The sequence below is a fragment of the Periophthalmus magnuspinnatus genome, chromosome 16 (genome assembly GCF_009829125.3).
Source record: "Periophthalmus magnuspinnatus isolate fPerMag1 chromosome 16, fPerMag1.2.pri, whole genome shotgun sequence".
Classification (NCBI taxonomy): domain Eukaryota; kingdom Metazoa; phylum Chordata; class Actinopteri; order Gobiiformes; family Gobiidae; genus Periophthalmus; species Periophthalmus magnuspinnatus.
This window is the reverse complement of record NC_047141.1, coordinates 12,433,230-12,450,980: the sequence shown is the minus strand read 5'-3', so window position 1 is coordinate 12,450,980 and position 17,751 is coordinate 12,433,230. Positions and strand designations below refer to the sequence as shown.

The window sequence follows — 17,751 nt, the reverse complement described above, 5'->3', positions numbered from 1 at the left end:
TGAGTCCAGGTCATACATGTAGGGTTCAAAACTCAAACAAATCAGGTACAGTGCCTTTAACACCACCATAGAGACAAGTATTATTCAACCTCCTACCAGAAAAGTTACGTAATGCACCTTTAAACACTGTGTCTTCTTCGTGCACTTCCTCTTGCCTTGACCATCTCATCCCTGGAATTCTGACCTCTGTATTTCTGTGCTGTATCTCACTGGTGACATTTTCATTTGGGCCTAACCTCGACAAGTGCTAGTGTCAGTGCAGGTGGGGGGTTGATATAGAGTGGGGCGGGCGTTTGACTTACTGCCCCACCCCCTGTGCCCTGTCCCGGGATGACTAATGTCCCGCGGTGGCCCTGGACTGGAGGGAGCATATAGGCGCTTGTCCCGAATGCAGAATTTGGCTGGTGCTGGGCTCGGTCAGCAGCCAGTATTGATCCCTATCATCTTTGTGTATGTAAGCATATATATATATATATATATATATATATACTGTGTGATGGAGGGAGTGCTGAGTGCAGGCCTGACACTGCAAGACAAAAGTTTTTGTAATTTTTTAAAAAGAATTTCACCTCAAATGAACAGCACAGAAAATAATATATATGGATGATGGTTAAAGGTTCTATATACAAAATTGAGCTTTAAGCCTTGTTATAATGTTGTTACCTCCTCAAAAACGGGCCTGGAGATGTTTTAGTTAGACTTTATTATTAGTCTGTCTACATCTCCAAATCTCAAAATGCTCTGTTCCACCTTGTGATGTCAAGAAGCTGTAGTTTTCAAGTCAACAACTATCTGTGTAATCCCTCAGTTGTCCAGCTCTGATTCATAGTAAAAGAAAATTATGAAATCTGGACAAAAAGTTGTAGGAGTGAAGACATTTCGCTGCTCATCCAAGCAGCTTCATCAGTTCTGATCAGATTTACAGTGGAGTGGAGTTACTCCTCTAAAGGGAGGAGCTAACTACACTTTAACTAACACACCTGTTGTTTACAGCTTCTGTATGAAGGTCTACTGAGCTAGTGTGTACACTGTGCCTGAGACATACTTAGCATCATCATCCAGGCTCCTAATGAGTGATTTAACCTTTTAGCATCCTGGCTAGCTCTATTGTTTTCTTTGTTTTGGATCTAAGAATGGAGATATAACGAGGAGGTAGATGATGCCTAAGGCCCTCATTCCTGTTCAAAGAAGGATTGTCTTTCCTAACAAAAATAGCTTCTTTAACTCCTCTCTCAAACCATTTCTTTTCTTTGGCTAAGATCTGAACCTCACTATCTTCAAAGGAGTGGTTATTGGCTTTGAGATGGAGATGTTCAGCACATCAAGGTCCTGAGGTGCTCTCTCTTATGGAGTGGCTGTTTAATTTCTCCAATGTAACGCTCACTGCACTCTTCACTAGACTGAATGGAATAGACCACATTACTTTGTGGCTCAGGGTTTTGTCCTTTGGATGAACCAGTTTCTGTCTTAAAGTGTTTGTAGTACAAACAGACAGTATAGTTAGCTCCTCCCTTCAGATAGATATAAGATAGTGTCAACCCGCAATCTAACCCGAACTGAAGAAGTGGCTTGGATGACCAACAAAAATGTCTTCACTCCTACAACTTTTTGGCCAGTCGACAGGTTGTATATTTATTTTTCTTTTACTAAAGTTAACAGCTCCTTTTACCTTTAGTTCAGTAGAGATTGGCAATTCCAGGACTAAAATTATCCAAATGATTCTAGTGAAGGTGTGTGGAGTTTAAAAACACACTGGAGCACTTCCTGTATTACCACATGACATCATAAAGTGGAACAGAGTGTTTTCAATTTCAAAGAAGAACTCAGCCTAAATATGCAGGATTTGTGTGTTAAACATGTGCAAATGAAACAAAAAGAGAAAATAGGTAATATGGGCCCTTTAAAGATTCACTGTGTAACTTTTGATAAGAATGTACTTGATTTGTCTACAATGTTCCACAGTATGGCAGTGTACAACTCATCAAGCTCCATGGAGATAAGCAAGTGATGCCACCAGGCCAAGTTACAGGTCAGATCTGAGCAGAGGTGACCAAGCTCACATTAACAACGCATGTTTTTCAAGGGTATATTTTTTAGAAATACAAACATCTGTAATTAAATAAATGTAAGAATGATAAATTTCATGCCATACTGTGGAACATTCCAGGCAAAGTAATGACAACAACAACATGGAGACGAGCAACTGGACAAAAAAAAGTGCCTGTGACCAAACCTCCAACCTTCCCCTCAGCTACGGTTATGACAGTCCATTCATAAAAACATTGTAGTAGTAAACTTGAACTTGGTGACAAAGTTAGAGCCAGAAACACACTACAGTAAACACAGTAACCATCATATGGCCACTTGAAAATAGCATTGCTTTTGGAGTTATATACTAAAATACTTTTGTACAATGGAGTTTCCGTGTTTTGTGATGTTCAGCAGGAGGCCGTGTCTGTGGAAGCAGTACATAAAAAGAGCTCGTACTGTAAATCCAGGTCACACCAAAGGATCCAGGTTTGAACTCCAGACTTGGGGGCTGTGAGGCGACCGAACCAGAGAAGCTTCAGTGGTGGAACAAGTACTCCATTTTGTTACTTAAGTAAAAGTACAGATACAGGAGCCAAAAAATACTTGAGTTAAAAATATACTTCTGGGTGAAAAAGTAAAAGTTTTTCACATAGATTATGAAAACAATTTGTGCTGATTTTTGTTTCACCGGAGCGATTAATGCATTAATGTATCACCACAGCAGAGTAGAGTAGCTAAAAATTGTACTTTATTACTCACGAGGTACAAAGTAGTGATCCAAGAAATTAGCCAAGTAAGAGTAAAAAAGAATTTTAGGAAAATTACTACTCAAAAAGTATTATTCAAGAGTAACAAAGAGTGACAGGCTGGGAGCAGGATGAGCCAGCACAAGCTTCGAGCGTGCACGAGCTTTTAAAGGCGCAGTGCGTTAGGTCCTTTGTACCAGAAGTGCACTACCCAACTCCCCCTGCACTAAATAATAGAATAACACACGGCAATGCATCTAAGGATGGGGGCCGTGACAAAAGTTACTCATGTAAATTAGTACTACCCACCTCTGTGTATTACATTATATTTTCTAGTAGTTTTTTATTTAGATATTTGGTTTGCTTAAGGCACAAATTTAAACTTAAACCCCTCAAGCAGAATATCATCATAAACAGGATCAAAAATAACTCCTACGTTGTCGCAAACCATAAAGAAAAGTGGGATACTTTGTGTTTTTTAGTCCAGTTTCAAAATGTAGTGGAGCACAAAGTACAGATACCTGCTCAGATGTAGTAACATTAAAATGCAAAATGGATTCTTTTAAGCCTTGTTATAATGTTCATCAAAAACACACTTGTTGTCTTTCATTCACACATGTTCGACTAACCCTTTATTAGTAGTCTGTCTACATCTCCAAAGCTCAAAATGCTCTGTCCCACCTTGTGATGTCATACAATGGCAGTTTTCAAGTTAACATCTACCTTGTGTTCAGTAGAAATTGGCAATTCTAAGGGTGAAATCATCCAAATGATTCTAGTGAAGGTGCATGGAGTTTAAAAACACAGTGGAGCACTTCCTGTATTACCCCATGACATCACAAAGTGGACCAGTATTTGCCTGTCTGAGGGAAGAACTCAGCCTAAACATGCAGGGTTTGTGTGTTAAACATGTGTGAATGAAACAAAACACAACTCCAGGTATGTTTTTCATGAGGAAACATCATCATAACATGGATCAGAAAATAGCATAATATGGGTCGTTTAAGTGAAGTACAAATACTCAGATACTTGAACCACTGAAAAGCGTCACAAAGAAATATAAATGTTGATTATGCAGTTGTTTTTTCCCTTCACAAAGACATATAATTTACGACATTCTTACAACAAAGAAAGCCTTAAAACATCTATAGTATACTTATTTGTGCAGCCTTTTGTTCCCACAGTCAGTAAAATGTTCTTGACAATGTTACATGACCAGTCTCATTCACTTTGGACATATGCACAACTGCTCTGTCTGATAAACGCAACAACCAATCACATGACTTCTTGTAAGTGAACGAGGTGAGCATAAAATACCTGAAACTGAAAGTATAACAAGCTACCAGTCATTCACCGTTTTAGTCAGCCAGAGGTATGTGAGCTGTTCCATGTGTCTTTTAAGTTTTTAGACATGTCTTTACTCTGAAAATACAATACAAATGAGTTAATAAGTGCTGAAATCAAGTAGTAGTGATCTTAACTTGAGCATTTGTCTCCTCTTATTTTAAGTAAAACAAGACATTCCACCTTTTTATTTCAGTTAATGCCAATCTTATGACAGTCAAAATGTGCTCAGATCAAGAGAATGACTACTCAAGCACTTATTAACTTATTATTTAATGATATAATATTGTATTTTTTCCAAAGTATTAGCCTATTGCTGTAACTCAGATAACATCACAATATTCTATAGGGCAATAATGTTTAATACAGACAGGGGCAGCTAAAAAGAACACAGTTAACATGCAGATTTTTTGTTGTAATACAGTGAAGTCTTGAGTCTAGAGAATATGGTACTGCTAGATACTTTAAGTACAATGTAATCAATGGGACAATCGGGCTCCTGTCCTGCAGCTGGGACATTCCTGAGTGTGTTGCTTATCTACGCCTCCTTCTTTTTGTACATGTTAATAATAATAATAATACATTTTATTTATATTTCAAGATACTCAAAGACACTTTACATAGAAGAACAATTTAAAAAAATACAAATATACAAACATTTAAAATCAACACTCATAATAATTAAAGATTAAAAGCAGCATGTTTTTAAACTCTAAAGATAAAAGATAAAAGGTTTTTAGATAAAATAGATAAAATATTGCTTTATCTTTTAAATATTTCATGGCAAAGTACAATGTAGTCAGTAGGGAAATTTAGGATATCCTTTCAGCAGGACTGGGCAAGCAGCTGGCACAAGAAACAGGTAACACAGACTCAAACACATAATTTATGATGATTATTTATGTTTTTATTTGTTTGTATTGTGATTTTAATGTCTTTCTTATTCCGTAAAGCACTTTGAATTACTTTGTGCTTTATAAATAAACTTGCCTTGCCTAGAATCTTCTTGTAGAGCTGTGAGGGAAAATATGTACTGGCAAAAAGTGATGCCTTCTGATACAATTTGGATTTAGTAGTAGTAGTGCTATTAGTAGTTTTCCTTCTTTCCTGTGCACTTCCTGTCCTGGCTGTCTCGTGCTGTCTAACTGATATATTCTCTCAGAGTCACAATGCAGAGCGCCGACGCAGATGCACACGTGGAGCAGGTTTTTAGAGATAATGGAGCGAAAGTAGTTCCCCTCAACCGCCACGACCCCGGACCCTCTCACAAACTGTAAGTACCATCAGTGTGTTTGACGTGTAGTCGCCCCCAGCTACAGAGATGTCATTCAAATTCAAAGCTTAAGTCCTGTCTGTTTAAAGTGCATATGACAAATTAAACTACCTCTTTCACTAAAACATAGTTAACCTAATTATATTTAAGATATTGTTACAAATTGTGCCTGTTTTCAGTAGTTTCACAATTTGGATGTTTGTTATTTCACTTCCTGGTTGGACACGGACAGAGGATGTGTCACATGTAGAGGTGATTACATAACTGTTACCCAGCAACCATATGTTAACAAGGGTCAAACTTCTAACTTGTCATCTAAATCACACAACAGTTATGATTTAAGTAATACAAATAATTGACAGCACCTTTCATTTAACACAGGGAATGTTTAAACTGCCAGAAAAGTATCTTCCTTGCGTGTAAATTTCTCTTGCATTATGGATGGATTTTTGTTTTGATGTCATATGGGACACGGCTGTAGTATAGTTGGAGGTACTCAGTTTTAGAACTCACCACTACTTCCTATATTTTTGTACTTTCATTCTCGTTTTTTTCCCCACAATTGCAACCAGACTATTGTAAAATGATGGTAAATCTTTACCACAGGTCCTACGCCACCAAACCAAGTGATAATTAACCTAAAAATATATATATATGAAAGCTTGTTATATGCTGTTTAAGCTGTGAAGTTGCTCAGTGTATTCTCCTTGAGCCTCAGCCCGTGTTCACTCAGATGGTTTTAAAGTTTATTTCATGCATAGTTTTTTGCTTTCATTTTGGTGAACTTTATCATTTTACTTCCTGGTTGGACCATAGACTATATAAAGAAGTGGACTAAGTGAGTGTGACATCACCCATAGCTCCAGCTCCAGTCAAAGGAAGCTCATCGAGGTTAGAGGTTATGGGGGCAAATTTGGAGCAGAGTTTCACATTTGGAATTCTGACCACAAGTATCATAGCAACCAAAGAGCCAATCCAGAGCAAAGATGTTGAAGGTAACACTCCTTCCTGCCTGCACTGCTGGTTTAGCAGGGAGAGGGCGCTTAGCAACGCTGTCAATCAAACCTGTTGCTAACACTAGTGAGAGCAACCTCTGGGGAAGAAGGCAGCTGATTTGTCTCTTATTAATGTTCATATGTTGAGTTCTGAACACAATAGCGAAATAAAAAAAAAACAGGATCACGTAGAGTGCGTTAATGCGAACATTTAAAACCAAAATGATGAGCCTGACAGCAGCAGTTACAGAGACAAGGGCCAAGATTTTCTAATGTAAAATGAATTGGAGCCAGAGTTGATACAACTAAAAATGCGCTCATGATCAGTTCAAATTGGGAGCATGGCAGCTAGCACTTTAGCTATGTCCATTTATATATACAGTGTTTGGGTTGGACAAGGGGAGCAGATGTGAAACAGGAGGTGACGTACGAAGTGCTAATTCCATAACTGATATCTAGAAATCATGATGTGCTAAAACTTGCCTAAATTACACAATATCTATGGCTAGACCAGATAAAAATGAATCACAACACCTTTGTTTTGTTAAATGAGTGTTTAAACTGTCAGAACAAGCATTGTGTAATTGTGTTTTGGATGGAATTTCTGCATTTATGACTTGGGTAGATGTTCCATTTAGAAGTCAGCACTACTTCCTGTATTTTTGTTCTTTTCTGCTGAACTTATTTTTCCACAAAGTGCCACTTAACCGATGTATAACCATGACAAATATTTACCACAGGTGCTGTCCCACCAAAGCAAAGTAGAATAAATGCTGTTGTTTCAGAGAGGAGAGTCTCACACAGAGATTAGAGTCTGCTGCAATGCCCAACCCTTTGTCCCTGAAGAGTGACAGCTCCATTTACCTGCCCCCAGAGTTCTCCCCTGAGCCAGTACAAGAACCACTGTAAGTTTTGTTTTTTTTAGCTTTCTGCCATGTTATAACGTCGTTCCCTCATCAAAAACATGCATGAAGAGGGTTTAGATGTCATCCACGCATGTTTCAGTAATTTAGTGATCTCTCCCGGGCCCTGTTTGAACTCTCCTTACTGTTAGCTGTAAGATTCTGTGCAAGGCTCCGCCCACAACCCTACGTCACCCATGCTCCCACACAACAATACTCCATAAATACACAAAAACACGATACAAAACTGTACACAGCTACTTGACAAACCTGATGCGATGTGCAGTAGTTTCATTAGCGGGATGTACGCTAATTGTGTTTGTGCTCTGAAGGGGGAGCGATTTAACACGGAGAGCAAAAGGAGAGAAGAGTCAGATTTCAAAAAACGAACGTGAAACTTATAAAACATGTTAATATGTTGTTTTCAATCAATACAGCATTTTCAAAAGAATCAAAGCTAACACGGTGATCTAAATGTTATGTGTTACCAGTTAATACCCCATAGAAGTAAAATTCAAACTGTCAGCTTTTTTGCCTCTACTATCCCAGGGAACGCCTGCGATCTCATATCCTGCCATTGTCTTTTCTGGCTTTTAAAAAAACAACTTTATAAAAACAACTCTATAACCTTATCACCACCGCACTGGACATGAATCTTACAGCATCATTACTACAATAAGTAGAATAAATGCTGTTGTTTCAGAGAGGAGAGTCTCACACAGAGAGAAGAGTCTACAGTCCCCAGCCACATGTCTCTGAAGAGTGACGGCTCCATTTACCTGCCCCCAGAATTCTCCTCTGAGCCAGTACAAGATCCACTGTAAGTCATCCAATCATTAACATATTTAAATTGGTGAATTTTTAAGTATACATTTTCAGTGTTAAAAATTTCAAAATAATAATAATTTAAAAAAAAATCTTTTATGCTATTTTTATTTAATTATTTTTATTTTTATTTTTATTTTTATTTTTATTTTTATTTTTATTTTTATTTTTATTTTTATTTTTATTTTTATTTTTATTTTTATTTTTATTTTTATTTTTATCAATGTTATAATGTTGTTTCCTCATCAAAAGCATACCTGAAGTTGTGCTTTGTTTCATTCACACATGTTTAACACACAAACCCTGCAGATTTAGGCAGTTTGAGAATTTAAGACTTTGTTCCACCTTGTGATGTCATCATGTGGTGATACAGGAAGTGCTCCACTGTGTTTTTAAACTCCACACACCTTCACTAGAATCATTTGGATAGTTTTAGGCCTGGAATTGCCAGTCTCTACTGAACTAAAAGTAAAAGTAGATGTTAACTACCGCTTCATGACATCACAAGGTGGAACAGAGCGTTTTGAGCTTTGGAGATGTAGATAAAGTAATAATAAAAGGTTATGCAAACATGTGTGAATGAAACAAACCACAACTCCAGATATATTTTTGAGGAGGACACTACATTTGAACATGGCATAAAGCTCATAAGAATCCATTATTAAGGTGTAATACTGTATAGCCTAGTACCATGAAATATTCAGTAGAAATATTCCAATCCTCAAATACAGCAGTCAAATTTCAAAGTGTAAAAAATGTAGGGAAAAATTTCACTTCCTTTTTGTTATGCAGCACTTCTAGGTTTTATATTATCGATTATCCAGCCAGTCCTTCTAACATTCTGTTCAAATGCAGAAGGGCCTGGAATCGGACCAGACTGTGAAACAAGTGTCCTAACCTGGGACGGTCCAACCACAGTCACTAATTTGTAGCACATGTACCTCAAATGCGGAAGTCATCTCCTCTGAAAAATACTCATATCATTCACAACCTCATTACATCAGATAATTAAGAGTTTCAGCTTTAATTGTTTAGTCTGCAAATCTGCTGTTTCTCAGTCCTCTGTATTATTCCCCCCTGTTTTAGTTGTAAACGACCATGTTTGTTTTGACAAGAGACTGCATAAAGAAGTAGACTAAGGGAGTGAGACGTCAACTATAGGGTCCGGCTCCAGTCAAATGAAGCTCATCGAGGCTAGCGGTTATAGGGGCTAATTTGCAACCAAAGAAGGCACCTGATTTGTTTGATATTAATATTCATATCTTGATTTATGGACAGAATAGAGAAATAAAAATACAGAAAAAACACGTTTCCCTATACTATGAAATTCTTACTTTGCTGACCACACTGGGTGCCAAAGTATAGAGAAAACTATGAATAAAATAGATAAATAATAAAATAAAGAGAGCATATATATATAAAAAAAATCAAATAAATAATAGTGCAGATTATTATGTACAAGGTGTAAGTCGATGTCTAGCAGGAGGGGACTTCTGGACTGTATTTATATTTACAGTCTGTGGTTTTGACCCAAACTGACCATGTGTCTCTGATTGGTTAATCCGCCTGTCAATCACGCCTGATGTCGCGGAGACAGGATACGGTTCCAGACCCACATATCTATGCTTAGTTTTGTCTAAGAGTGTGGTTTTAGCTGGTCAAGTAAGGTTTTAAGTTTGGGGTTGAGCCTACACGTTTGTTTTGTTTACTAAACCAGTTATGAGCTCACTCTATCATCAACTCATGTCAATATCCAGAAAGAGATTTCAGCTTAGCACGAGACCAAAAACAGATTGTAAAAGCCTTGGATTCCAATACTGTTCTTTTGTCTAACATAAAAGTACTGCCTTTTAGTAAAAAAACTGTAAAAACTAGGGCTGTGTGATTAATCACAATCAAATTGGACTCCTGTGGTTTAAATGTTCTGAAATGTGGCTCTTGCATTAGTTTTTAAGTCTTTTTACAATTCTTCTGGGTGTGTTTCAGTTGTGAATTTTTAACGGAATCCCAATATTACAATATAAATCACAAATCACAATTACAATGCTTATTTAAAAAATCCCACTAAGATATTTTTTCCCAAATCATTCAGCCCTGGTCAAAACACAACTTAATAGTCACAAAACCCACTGTTCTTTCCTCATGACTCATGCCTGTACTCCTTGTGAGTCCAAATGGAATAGTTTGAGTAGTTACTTCTTCTTTCTTCAGTGATCACAGTAAGAGTACATAATCACGAGTGTGTTGATGTCCATAGACACAGTCCTGGTGCAGCCTCAAGTTCGTTTTGCTGTGTTTGTGTGAGAACACTGTGTGATCCAGTCATTACCAGCAGAGGGCTCTACTGTCAACTGTGTTACTCTGAAAACATGGACCAGTCCAGTTCATCGCTACAAAGTAAGTCATCAAAAAGGTAGAAATTAAATCTCTGCTCGATGATAATCTGCCATTTTAAGATGGGAGTGACAAAAAATGTGCAGCCCAGACACAAGGACATTTTGCAACCAATATTTACCTCTAGTGTGGGGAAGTGACTGAACACACAAAAATACACACAAATTACATATTTAGAATACACATTTTGAGCAACTGTATTCCAATATAATTCTCTCTCATTGGTGAAAAATCAAAGTAATACATTGCAGTACTTGATCATACAAGTTTTGGATTTGTCCATAAGCACAAGGGTCACAAGGCCAGAGGTCACAAAGGTTAAAGCCCAGGAGCTCAGAGAGGCCATGGAGGAGGACTATCGGTCAGTCTTGTGGTCTTCAAGTAAGGGAAGGATGGAGTATGAGATTGACAGCCACATTTGTACAGCATTTGCAGCAATGTGGTCACTGTATCAGACTGAGGGGCTCAGTCTCACGAGAGGAGCTTAACACTTAGCTTATAGCTTTAGAGATTACATACAGTACAGTTCAAAGGACTGGAGATGAGAAATACATTTGCATCTTTCAAGATGGTAGCAGTGGTGTGAGTTGTACCCTGACTCTGTACTTAATATGTAGTAACATGTAATGCAGTGTGTGGGTACTCAAAAACCACAGCAGCTTTCATGCTTTTCTATTCAGTAATCCTTTCTTGTTACAGGTGGCCATAAAAGATATCTGATGCTGAGATATGAACGCGTACATGAAGGAACAAATACGGAAAGTAAAACTTTTCTGAATAAGATCTACACTGAACTGTTCATCACAGAAGGCCACAATGAGTCAGTCAGTACTCAACATGAAGAGAAACAGCTGGAGACTCTTTCCAAAAATATTGTCCCTTCTGCTGCTATCAGGATTCATGACATTTTTAAACCATTACCATCTGACCCCAGACCCACCAGGGTGGTACTGACCTATGGTGTGGCTGGAGTAGGAAAAACCTTTTCTGTCCAGAAGTTCACTCTGGACTGGGCTCAGAATTTAGAGAATCATGATGTGGATCTGGTGGTACCTTTGTCCTTCAGAGAACTCAATCTAGTCAGACAGGGCTGTTACAGCCTGCTGACACTCATACAAATGTCGCATGTCTCACTAAATGAGATCACAGCTGAAACACTGGCTCAGAGGAGAGTCCTGTTCATCTTTGATGGCCTTGATGAGAGCAGGCAAACTCTTCCCTTCCACAAATGTAAAGGCATTACCGAGGTAACACAGAGAGCAAAAGTTGGGGTGCTGCTGGTGAACCTTATCAAAGGTATGTTGCTTCCTTCTGCCCTTATATGGATCACATCTAGACCAGCAGCAGCCAATCAGATATCTGTGGAATTTGTGGATCGATTTACTGAAGTTAGAGGCTTTGTTACAGGCAAACAGAAGCAGGAGTATTTTAGGAAGAGGTTCATGGATGAGGAGTTGTGCTCCAGAGTCCTCACCCACATAACCAAATGCAAGAGCCTGAACATCATGTGCCAGATACCAGTGTTCTGCTGGATCACAGCCAGAGTCCTGGAGTACATGCTGAGGACAGAGGACAGAGGAGCCCTGCCCCAGACCCTCACTGACATGTACGCACACTTCCTGCTTGTGCAGACTCTCAGGAAAAGGAAGTACAGGCAGGAGGCAAGTGTTGTAGACCTGACACCGCTTGATGTGGATGTCATTCTGAAGCTAGGGAAGCTTGCTTTCAATCATCTACAGAAAGGGAACTTCATGTTCTACCAAGAAGACCTGCTTCACGTAGGTCTGGATCTGACTGAAGGCTCACTCTACTCGGGACTTTGTACAGAGATATTCAAACAAGAGAGTGTAACTTTTAATAATCCACAATCAATCTACTGTTTTGTCCATCTAAGTGTCCAGGAGTTCCTGGCTGCAGTTTACATGCACTACTGCTTTAACAAAAAGATAAAAAGGTTTTATAAGTCCTGGAAACATCACTCAACAATTGACATCTTTCTCAAAGTGGCTTTGAAAAAAGCTTTTGAAAGTCCAAATGGCCACCTGGACCTGTTTGTGCGTTTTCTTCATGGTCTCGTTCTGGAGTCCAACCAGGAGCTCTTGAAAAATCTGCTGGATCCCATACAAACTGTCCCAGAGGTGAGACAAAAAGTCATCAACAACCTGAAAGAAATGAACGCTGGAGACATCTCCCCGGACAGAAGCATCAACATTTTCCATTGTCTGACAGAGTTACATGAGCGCTCTGTCCATCAGCACATCCAGGACCTCCTGAAGACAGGGAAGAGGTCAGGAAAGCTGTCTGAGATCCAGTGTTCTGCGCTAGCCTACATGATGCAGATGTCTGAGGATGTCCTGGAGGAGCTGGATCTAAAGAAGTATAACACCTCACCTGAAGGACGTCTGAGACTGCTCCCAGCTGTGAGGAACTGCAGAAAGGCTCTGTAAGTCCTGTTAGGAAGTGTGTAATCATACATTATTTTGTCACTCAACAGCATTTTGACCATCATGCACAATCATTTCTCTAAATCTCCATTCACAGACTTTCTGACTGTAAACTCTCAAAGATTCACATTGAAGTTGTGGCATCAGCTCTGAAGTCCAATCCTTCTCACTTGGTGTTCCTAGACCTAAGTTTAAACCCTGAGGTGAATTCTGAAATGAAGGTCTTATGTGATGGACTGCAGAGTCCACACTGTCAACTTCAGACTCTAAGGTAAGTTGTCTTTCTGTATGCAAAGCCATTTGTTGCAAAGGGGTGAAACATATTCAATATATTTCAGAGGTTTAGATTTAAAAGTGTAAAAGACACCATTGATAATGTTTCTTATATGCACAACTTTCATAAATGATAGAATGAGCACATAGAGGTACTCATCACTGAGAGAATGAAAATGAACTTCTGTTATGAGAAATATGTTTATGTTTTTTTAATTTCAGATTAAACACTTGCTCTTTGTCAGAATCCAGTAGTTCTTCTCTGGCCTTGTCTCTGAAGTCCAACCCATCCCACCTTAGAGAACTAGCCCTGGGCGGTAATGTGCTGAAGGACTCTACTGTTGCTCACCTGTGTGCTTTCCTGCAGAGCCCACACTGTCAGATGGAGACCCTTATGTGAGTGTCTGGTACTGTATAGTCTATATATATATATATATATATATATATATATATATATATATATATATATATATATATATATATATATATATATATATATATATATATATATATATATATATATATATATATATATATAGATATAGATATAGATATAGATATAGATATAGATATAGATATAGATATAGATATATATAGATCTATCGATCTATATAGGTGTGTGTGGGTTTTTTTTTTTTTCAATATTTACTATAAAAGTAGTAAATATAGAAAAAGAAGGCATGTCCAAACTCTTGAGTGCTAGTGTACATACACACTGTTCTGCCTGTGAAACACTGTGGGACCTCTTCCTCTACAAAGGAGATACTATAAATAATGTGACTCTACTAGACACTGCAAACACTCCGTGCTTCCATACTGGCTAATACATCATTTTTTTCTGTTCAGATTGTACCGATGTGCTGTTTCAGAGTCAGGCTGTTTGGCTTTGGTCTCAGCCCTCAAGTCCAACCTTTTGCATTTAAAAAAACTGGACCTGGGGTTTATTGAGATGAAGACATCAGCAGTGGAGCATCTGTGCAGTTTTCTGCAGAATCCAGACTGTAGACTTGAGACACTGGAGTGAGTTGAATTCACCTGTGACACATGAAATGTTCCATTGCATCCACACAGGTAACTCAAAACATTTAAGCAAATCAATTCTAATGATCAGACTTTTTATACATTTTTATTCTCGACAACCACTTCACTCTTACTGAAAGTAGTAATGAAAGTAATGTCACATGGCTGCTGTATAACACCACTTCCAGCAGCACTGTATGAACAAAAAGCCAAATTGGTGCCATGTATATTTTTCAATAGTTAGTCATCTTTATTTTCCTGTTGTGGGGCACATAGAGGTTCTCTTATCTCATGTTATTTATCTTATTTATAACAGTTAGTTGTCTTGGGGTTAAAAAGTCTCCAAAACTACAGGCCAAAGTTACCTTCATCAGATAGATTTGATCATCAGATTGGTTAACAATATTAAATAGAATGAGTCTGTATTTACAGTTTATTATGGACAAGGGCATTGATGTAAATGCTTTAGTGTAGTGGGTGGATGGGTTTCACTTTTAGAAACATGGGTGGTACTTCCTTTCAAACTTTCAAACTAAGCCAACGGTAAGACATTTGTGTGGTTCAACGTGGCATTTATCACAACCAGATTGAATTTAGTATGTGTTCTATTTTAAAGGGTCATCGGTTCACTTTCTCCTCTGGGTCAGTCTGTTTATGAGCTTTGGAAAGTAACTCCTCCAAAGAACTGACTTTCCTCAGCAGATCTTCCTGTCTCTCCATTAAGCCTTCCCTCTCACACCAGGCCTGTTGTTTGACCCTCCACTGTTCCTTTCTAGACCAACTCTCTGGCGAGAGCTTCCTCTTTCCTCCTCTCTTCTCTTTCTTGGAAAACCTTTTTCTCAGTCATCCACTGTCTCCCTCGCTCTCTCCACTGATTGTTTTCTGGCTCAAAGGCCTCACTGTGAGTAGAGATTATTTCCAGTGTTGTTGACATAATGACTTTAGTCAAGGGAAATATTTCACACAGTTTGCAGTATGTGTTGTGTGTAGACTGTCAAAAAGTGATACGGTAGAGAAATGTTCAGGACACAGGTGTTTTTTATGGAATTCTGATCATTGTGTTGACATAGTGAATGAGTGTGGCATAATTAGACCCTGGTGATTGCTCCTAGGGCAAGATCCAAATAACAACTGTTTATTAAAAATATAATAAAAACATTTTTAAAGATTGAATACAACTATTCAATATTCATTTTATCATAGGGCACTCTATATATTAGCACTTTGCACAACTTTCAGAGACCGAAGTGGAGTTTTGCTGACAGTAAAGCTAACAACCACTAACATGTTAACATTGCATTTCCTGATTATCGGCCAATGAAATGCTTTATAAACAAATTAATTATAAATAAAAATATTTCTAATTTCTGGCTTGATGGTATTTCAGACTGAATAACTGCAGTTTACCAGAGTCCAGCTGTGCTCTCTTCGCCTCGGCTCTAAAGTCCAACCCGTTGTACCTGAAGGAGTTTATCCTGTGGGGGAACAACCTGAAGGAGGCAGACGTCCAGGATCTTCTGGAGCTCAGGCAGAGTCCTCACTGTCAACTGGACATACTACTGTGAGCATTTGAAATTAAAACAAAATGACTTCATTATAATGTTATCAAACTCACTGTATAAAGTGTTACCAAGGGGCCTATCCCCATTGTGTAAAGTCACATGTATAATTTGGTAAATCTCAGAGAGATTTTAGACAAAGGAGAGTAAAGCAGATATCTCATTTGTCCAAAGAAAAAAATATAACTGTAGCAGACTGACCAATGTAATATTAACCATTGTGTTCATAAAAAGTGTGTGTGTGTGTGTGTGTGTGTGTGTGTGTATATATATATATATATATATATATATATATATATATATATATATATATATATATATATATATATATATATATATATATATATATATATATATATATATATATATATATACCTGCTCTTTAACACTTGTTTTGTTTATCTCATTAGCTGGCGGTAATTATTCGACAAAAGGAGATGAGTGGTTAGAAAGCCTCAAACTGGACCAAACTGTTCTGGATGCCTCCTGAAAAAGTTCTAGGCATATCCCACCGGGAGAAGGCCATTGGAGGGAACAGGATACATTGGATGGTCTACGTGACCTGGGAATTTCTCCATGGCCTAGTACCAAAGTACATCTCCGACATGTTAGTGCCATATGAACCATCTCACACTCTGAGGACTTCAGGGACCGGCCTCCTGCTGGTGCCCAGAGTCAGGACTAAACATGGAGAATCAGTGTTTCAGTTTTATGCAGCTAAAACCTGGAACAATTTTCCTGAAGATGTGAGACAGGCCTCTACTTTGACAATGTTTAAATCCGGGCTCAATACTGTTCTGTTTAGCTGTGCATATGACTGAAAAGTTTTTATTCTGCATTTTTCTCTTTTAATGTTAATTTTATGGTGATTATTTATGTTTGGCTTTGTTGTATTGTGATTTTTATTTTTTCTTATACTGTAAAGCATTTTGGATTACTCTGTGTACAAATTGTGCTTTACAAATAAACTTACCTTGCCTTATAACAGTTTTACCATCACTGTAATGCTAACAACAAATAGCATGCTAACAGCACTCTGATAAAAATCCTTCATAATTTGATACAGACAGCAAAAGTCTGTCTCATTTTGACCCTGAGAATTTATTTTACAATATATCTGTACTGGGGGAAGACACAACAATTCATAACTATATTCTTTCTGTTCTTACATAGAGGCAGATCTCCATGTGCTGCCTGAGACCACAGTGGATTTTCACTCCAGTTGCTTTGCGCTGTAATTAAAGTGAAATCATATTTGATACTGTACATCTGACCTTTTTCAGACAGCCATTCTGGGCCGGTATTTTCACTAGGAACTGTGAGCTCTTGTACGTTAAACTCCAAACACCCTTACATTGGATGTTAAATTATCATGTGTTCAGTTTTTTGTTGTTTTTTTTGTATAATTTTTGCTTTGTGCTTTTTACCTTCAGATTGAATGCAATATTGTAGCTACTATAACAGGATAAGGTAAAAAAAAAAAAAAAAGAAAAAAAAAAAGAAAGAAAGAAAAGGATCCAAATTTGACTATAGAGAACAGTTTAATATCATTTATCACGGTATCACGTTTTGGGCCAGCAAATTGTCTTATTACACCAGTTTATAGACCGATATCCGATCCACCAAAATGTTCAATACCGGTGCTGACAGTGTCGTATCGCATCCTTATTCTGACCATCCTAATTATTCACCTGGATGAGTTTATAAGCACTTTTCACAACTTTCAGAGGCCAAAGCAGAGGTTTACTGTCAAGGAAAAGCAGCTAGCATTCTAACTCGCACTTCCTGATTACCGGACAATAAAACACTTAATAGGATACAGACAGTATACAGTACAGTATTTAGAACGGCTTATACAATACATCTGTAGAGGGGCAACACACATTTTGCTCAGATACATTAGATAAAATGAGGTACAGGGCCTTTGACTATAACCAGTCCTTTA

The 17,751-nt window shown here is 37.9% G+C and overlaps 1 protein-coding gene across 4 annotated transcripts; it reads left to right on the top strand.

Moving 5' to 3' along the window:
* Nucleotides 1-4,122: 4,122 nt before the first annotated feature.
* Nucleotides 4,123-16,787, top strand: LOC117384353 (protein NLRC3-like). 4 transcript variants are annotated; one of them, XM_033981654.2, is made up of 11 exons: nucleotides 4,123-4,149; nucleotides 5,284-5,394; nucleotides 7,175-7,294; nucleotides 7,995-8,111; nucleotides 10,374-10,513; nucleotides 11,210-12,953; nucleotides 13,052-13,225; nucleotides 13,450-13,623; nucleotides 14,074-14,247; nucleotides 15,635-15,808; nucleotides 16,217-16,787. In XM_033981654.2, the coding sequence occupies exons 2-11, from the start codon at nucleotides 5,291-5,293 to the stop codon at nucleotides 16,224-16,226; spliced, it is 2,931 nt and encodes a 976-aa protein (XP_033837545.1). In that variant the 5' UTR covers nucleotides 4,123-4,149; nucleotides 5,284-5,290; the 3' UTR covers nucleotides 16,227-16,787. The 4 variants fall into 4 exon arrangements, with proteins under 4 accessions (XP_033837545.1, XP_033837546.1, XP_055083817.1 ...); XM_033981655.2 differs by having other exon boundaries at nucleotides 8,004-8,111; nucleotides 16,217-16,470; XM_055227842.1 differs by lacking the exon at nucleotides 7,995-8,111 and having other exon boundaries at nucleotides 16,217-16,470.
* Nucleotides 16,788-17,751: the final 964 nt, after the last annotated feature.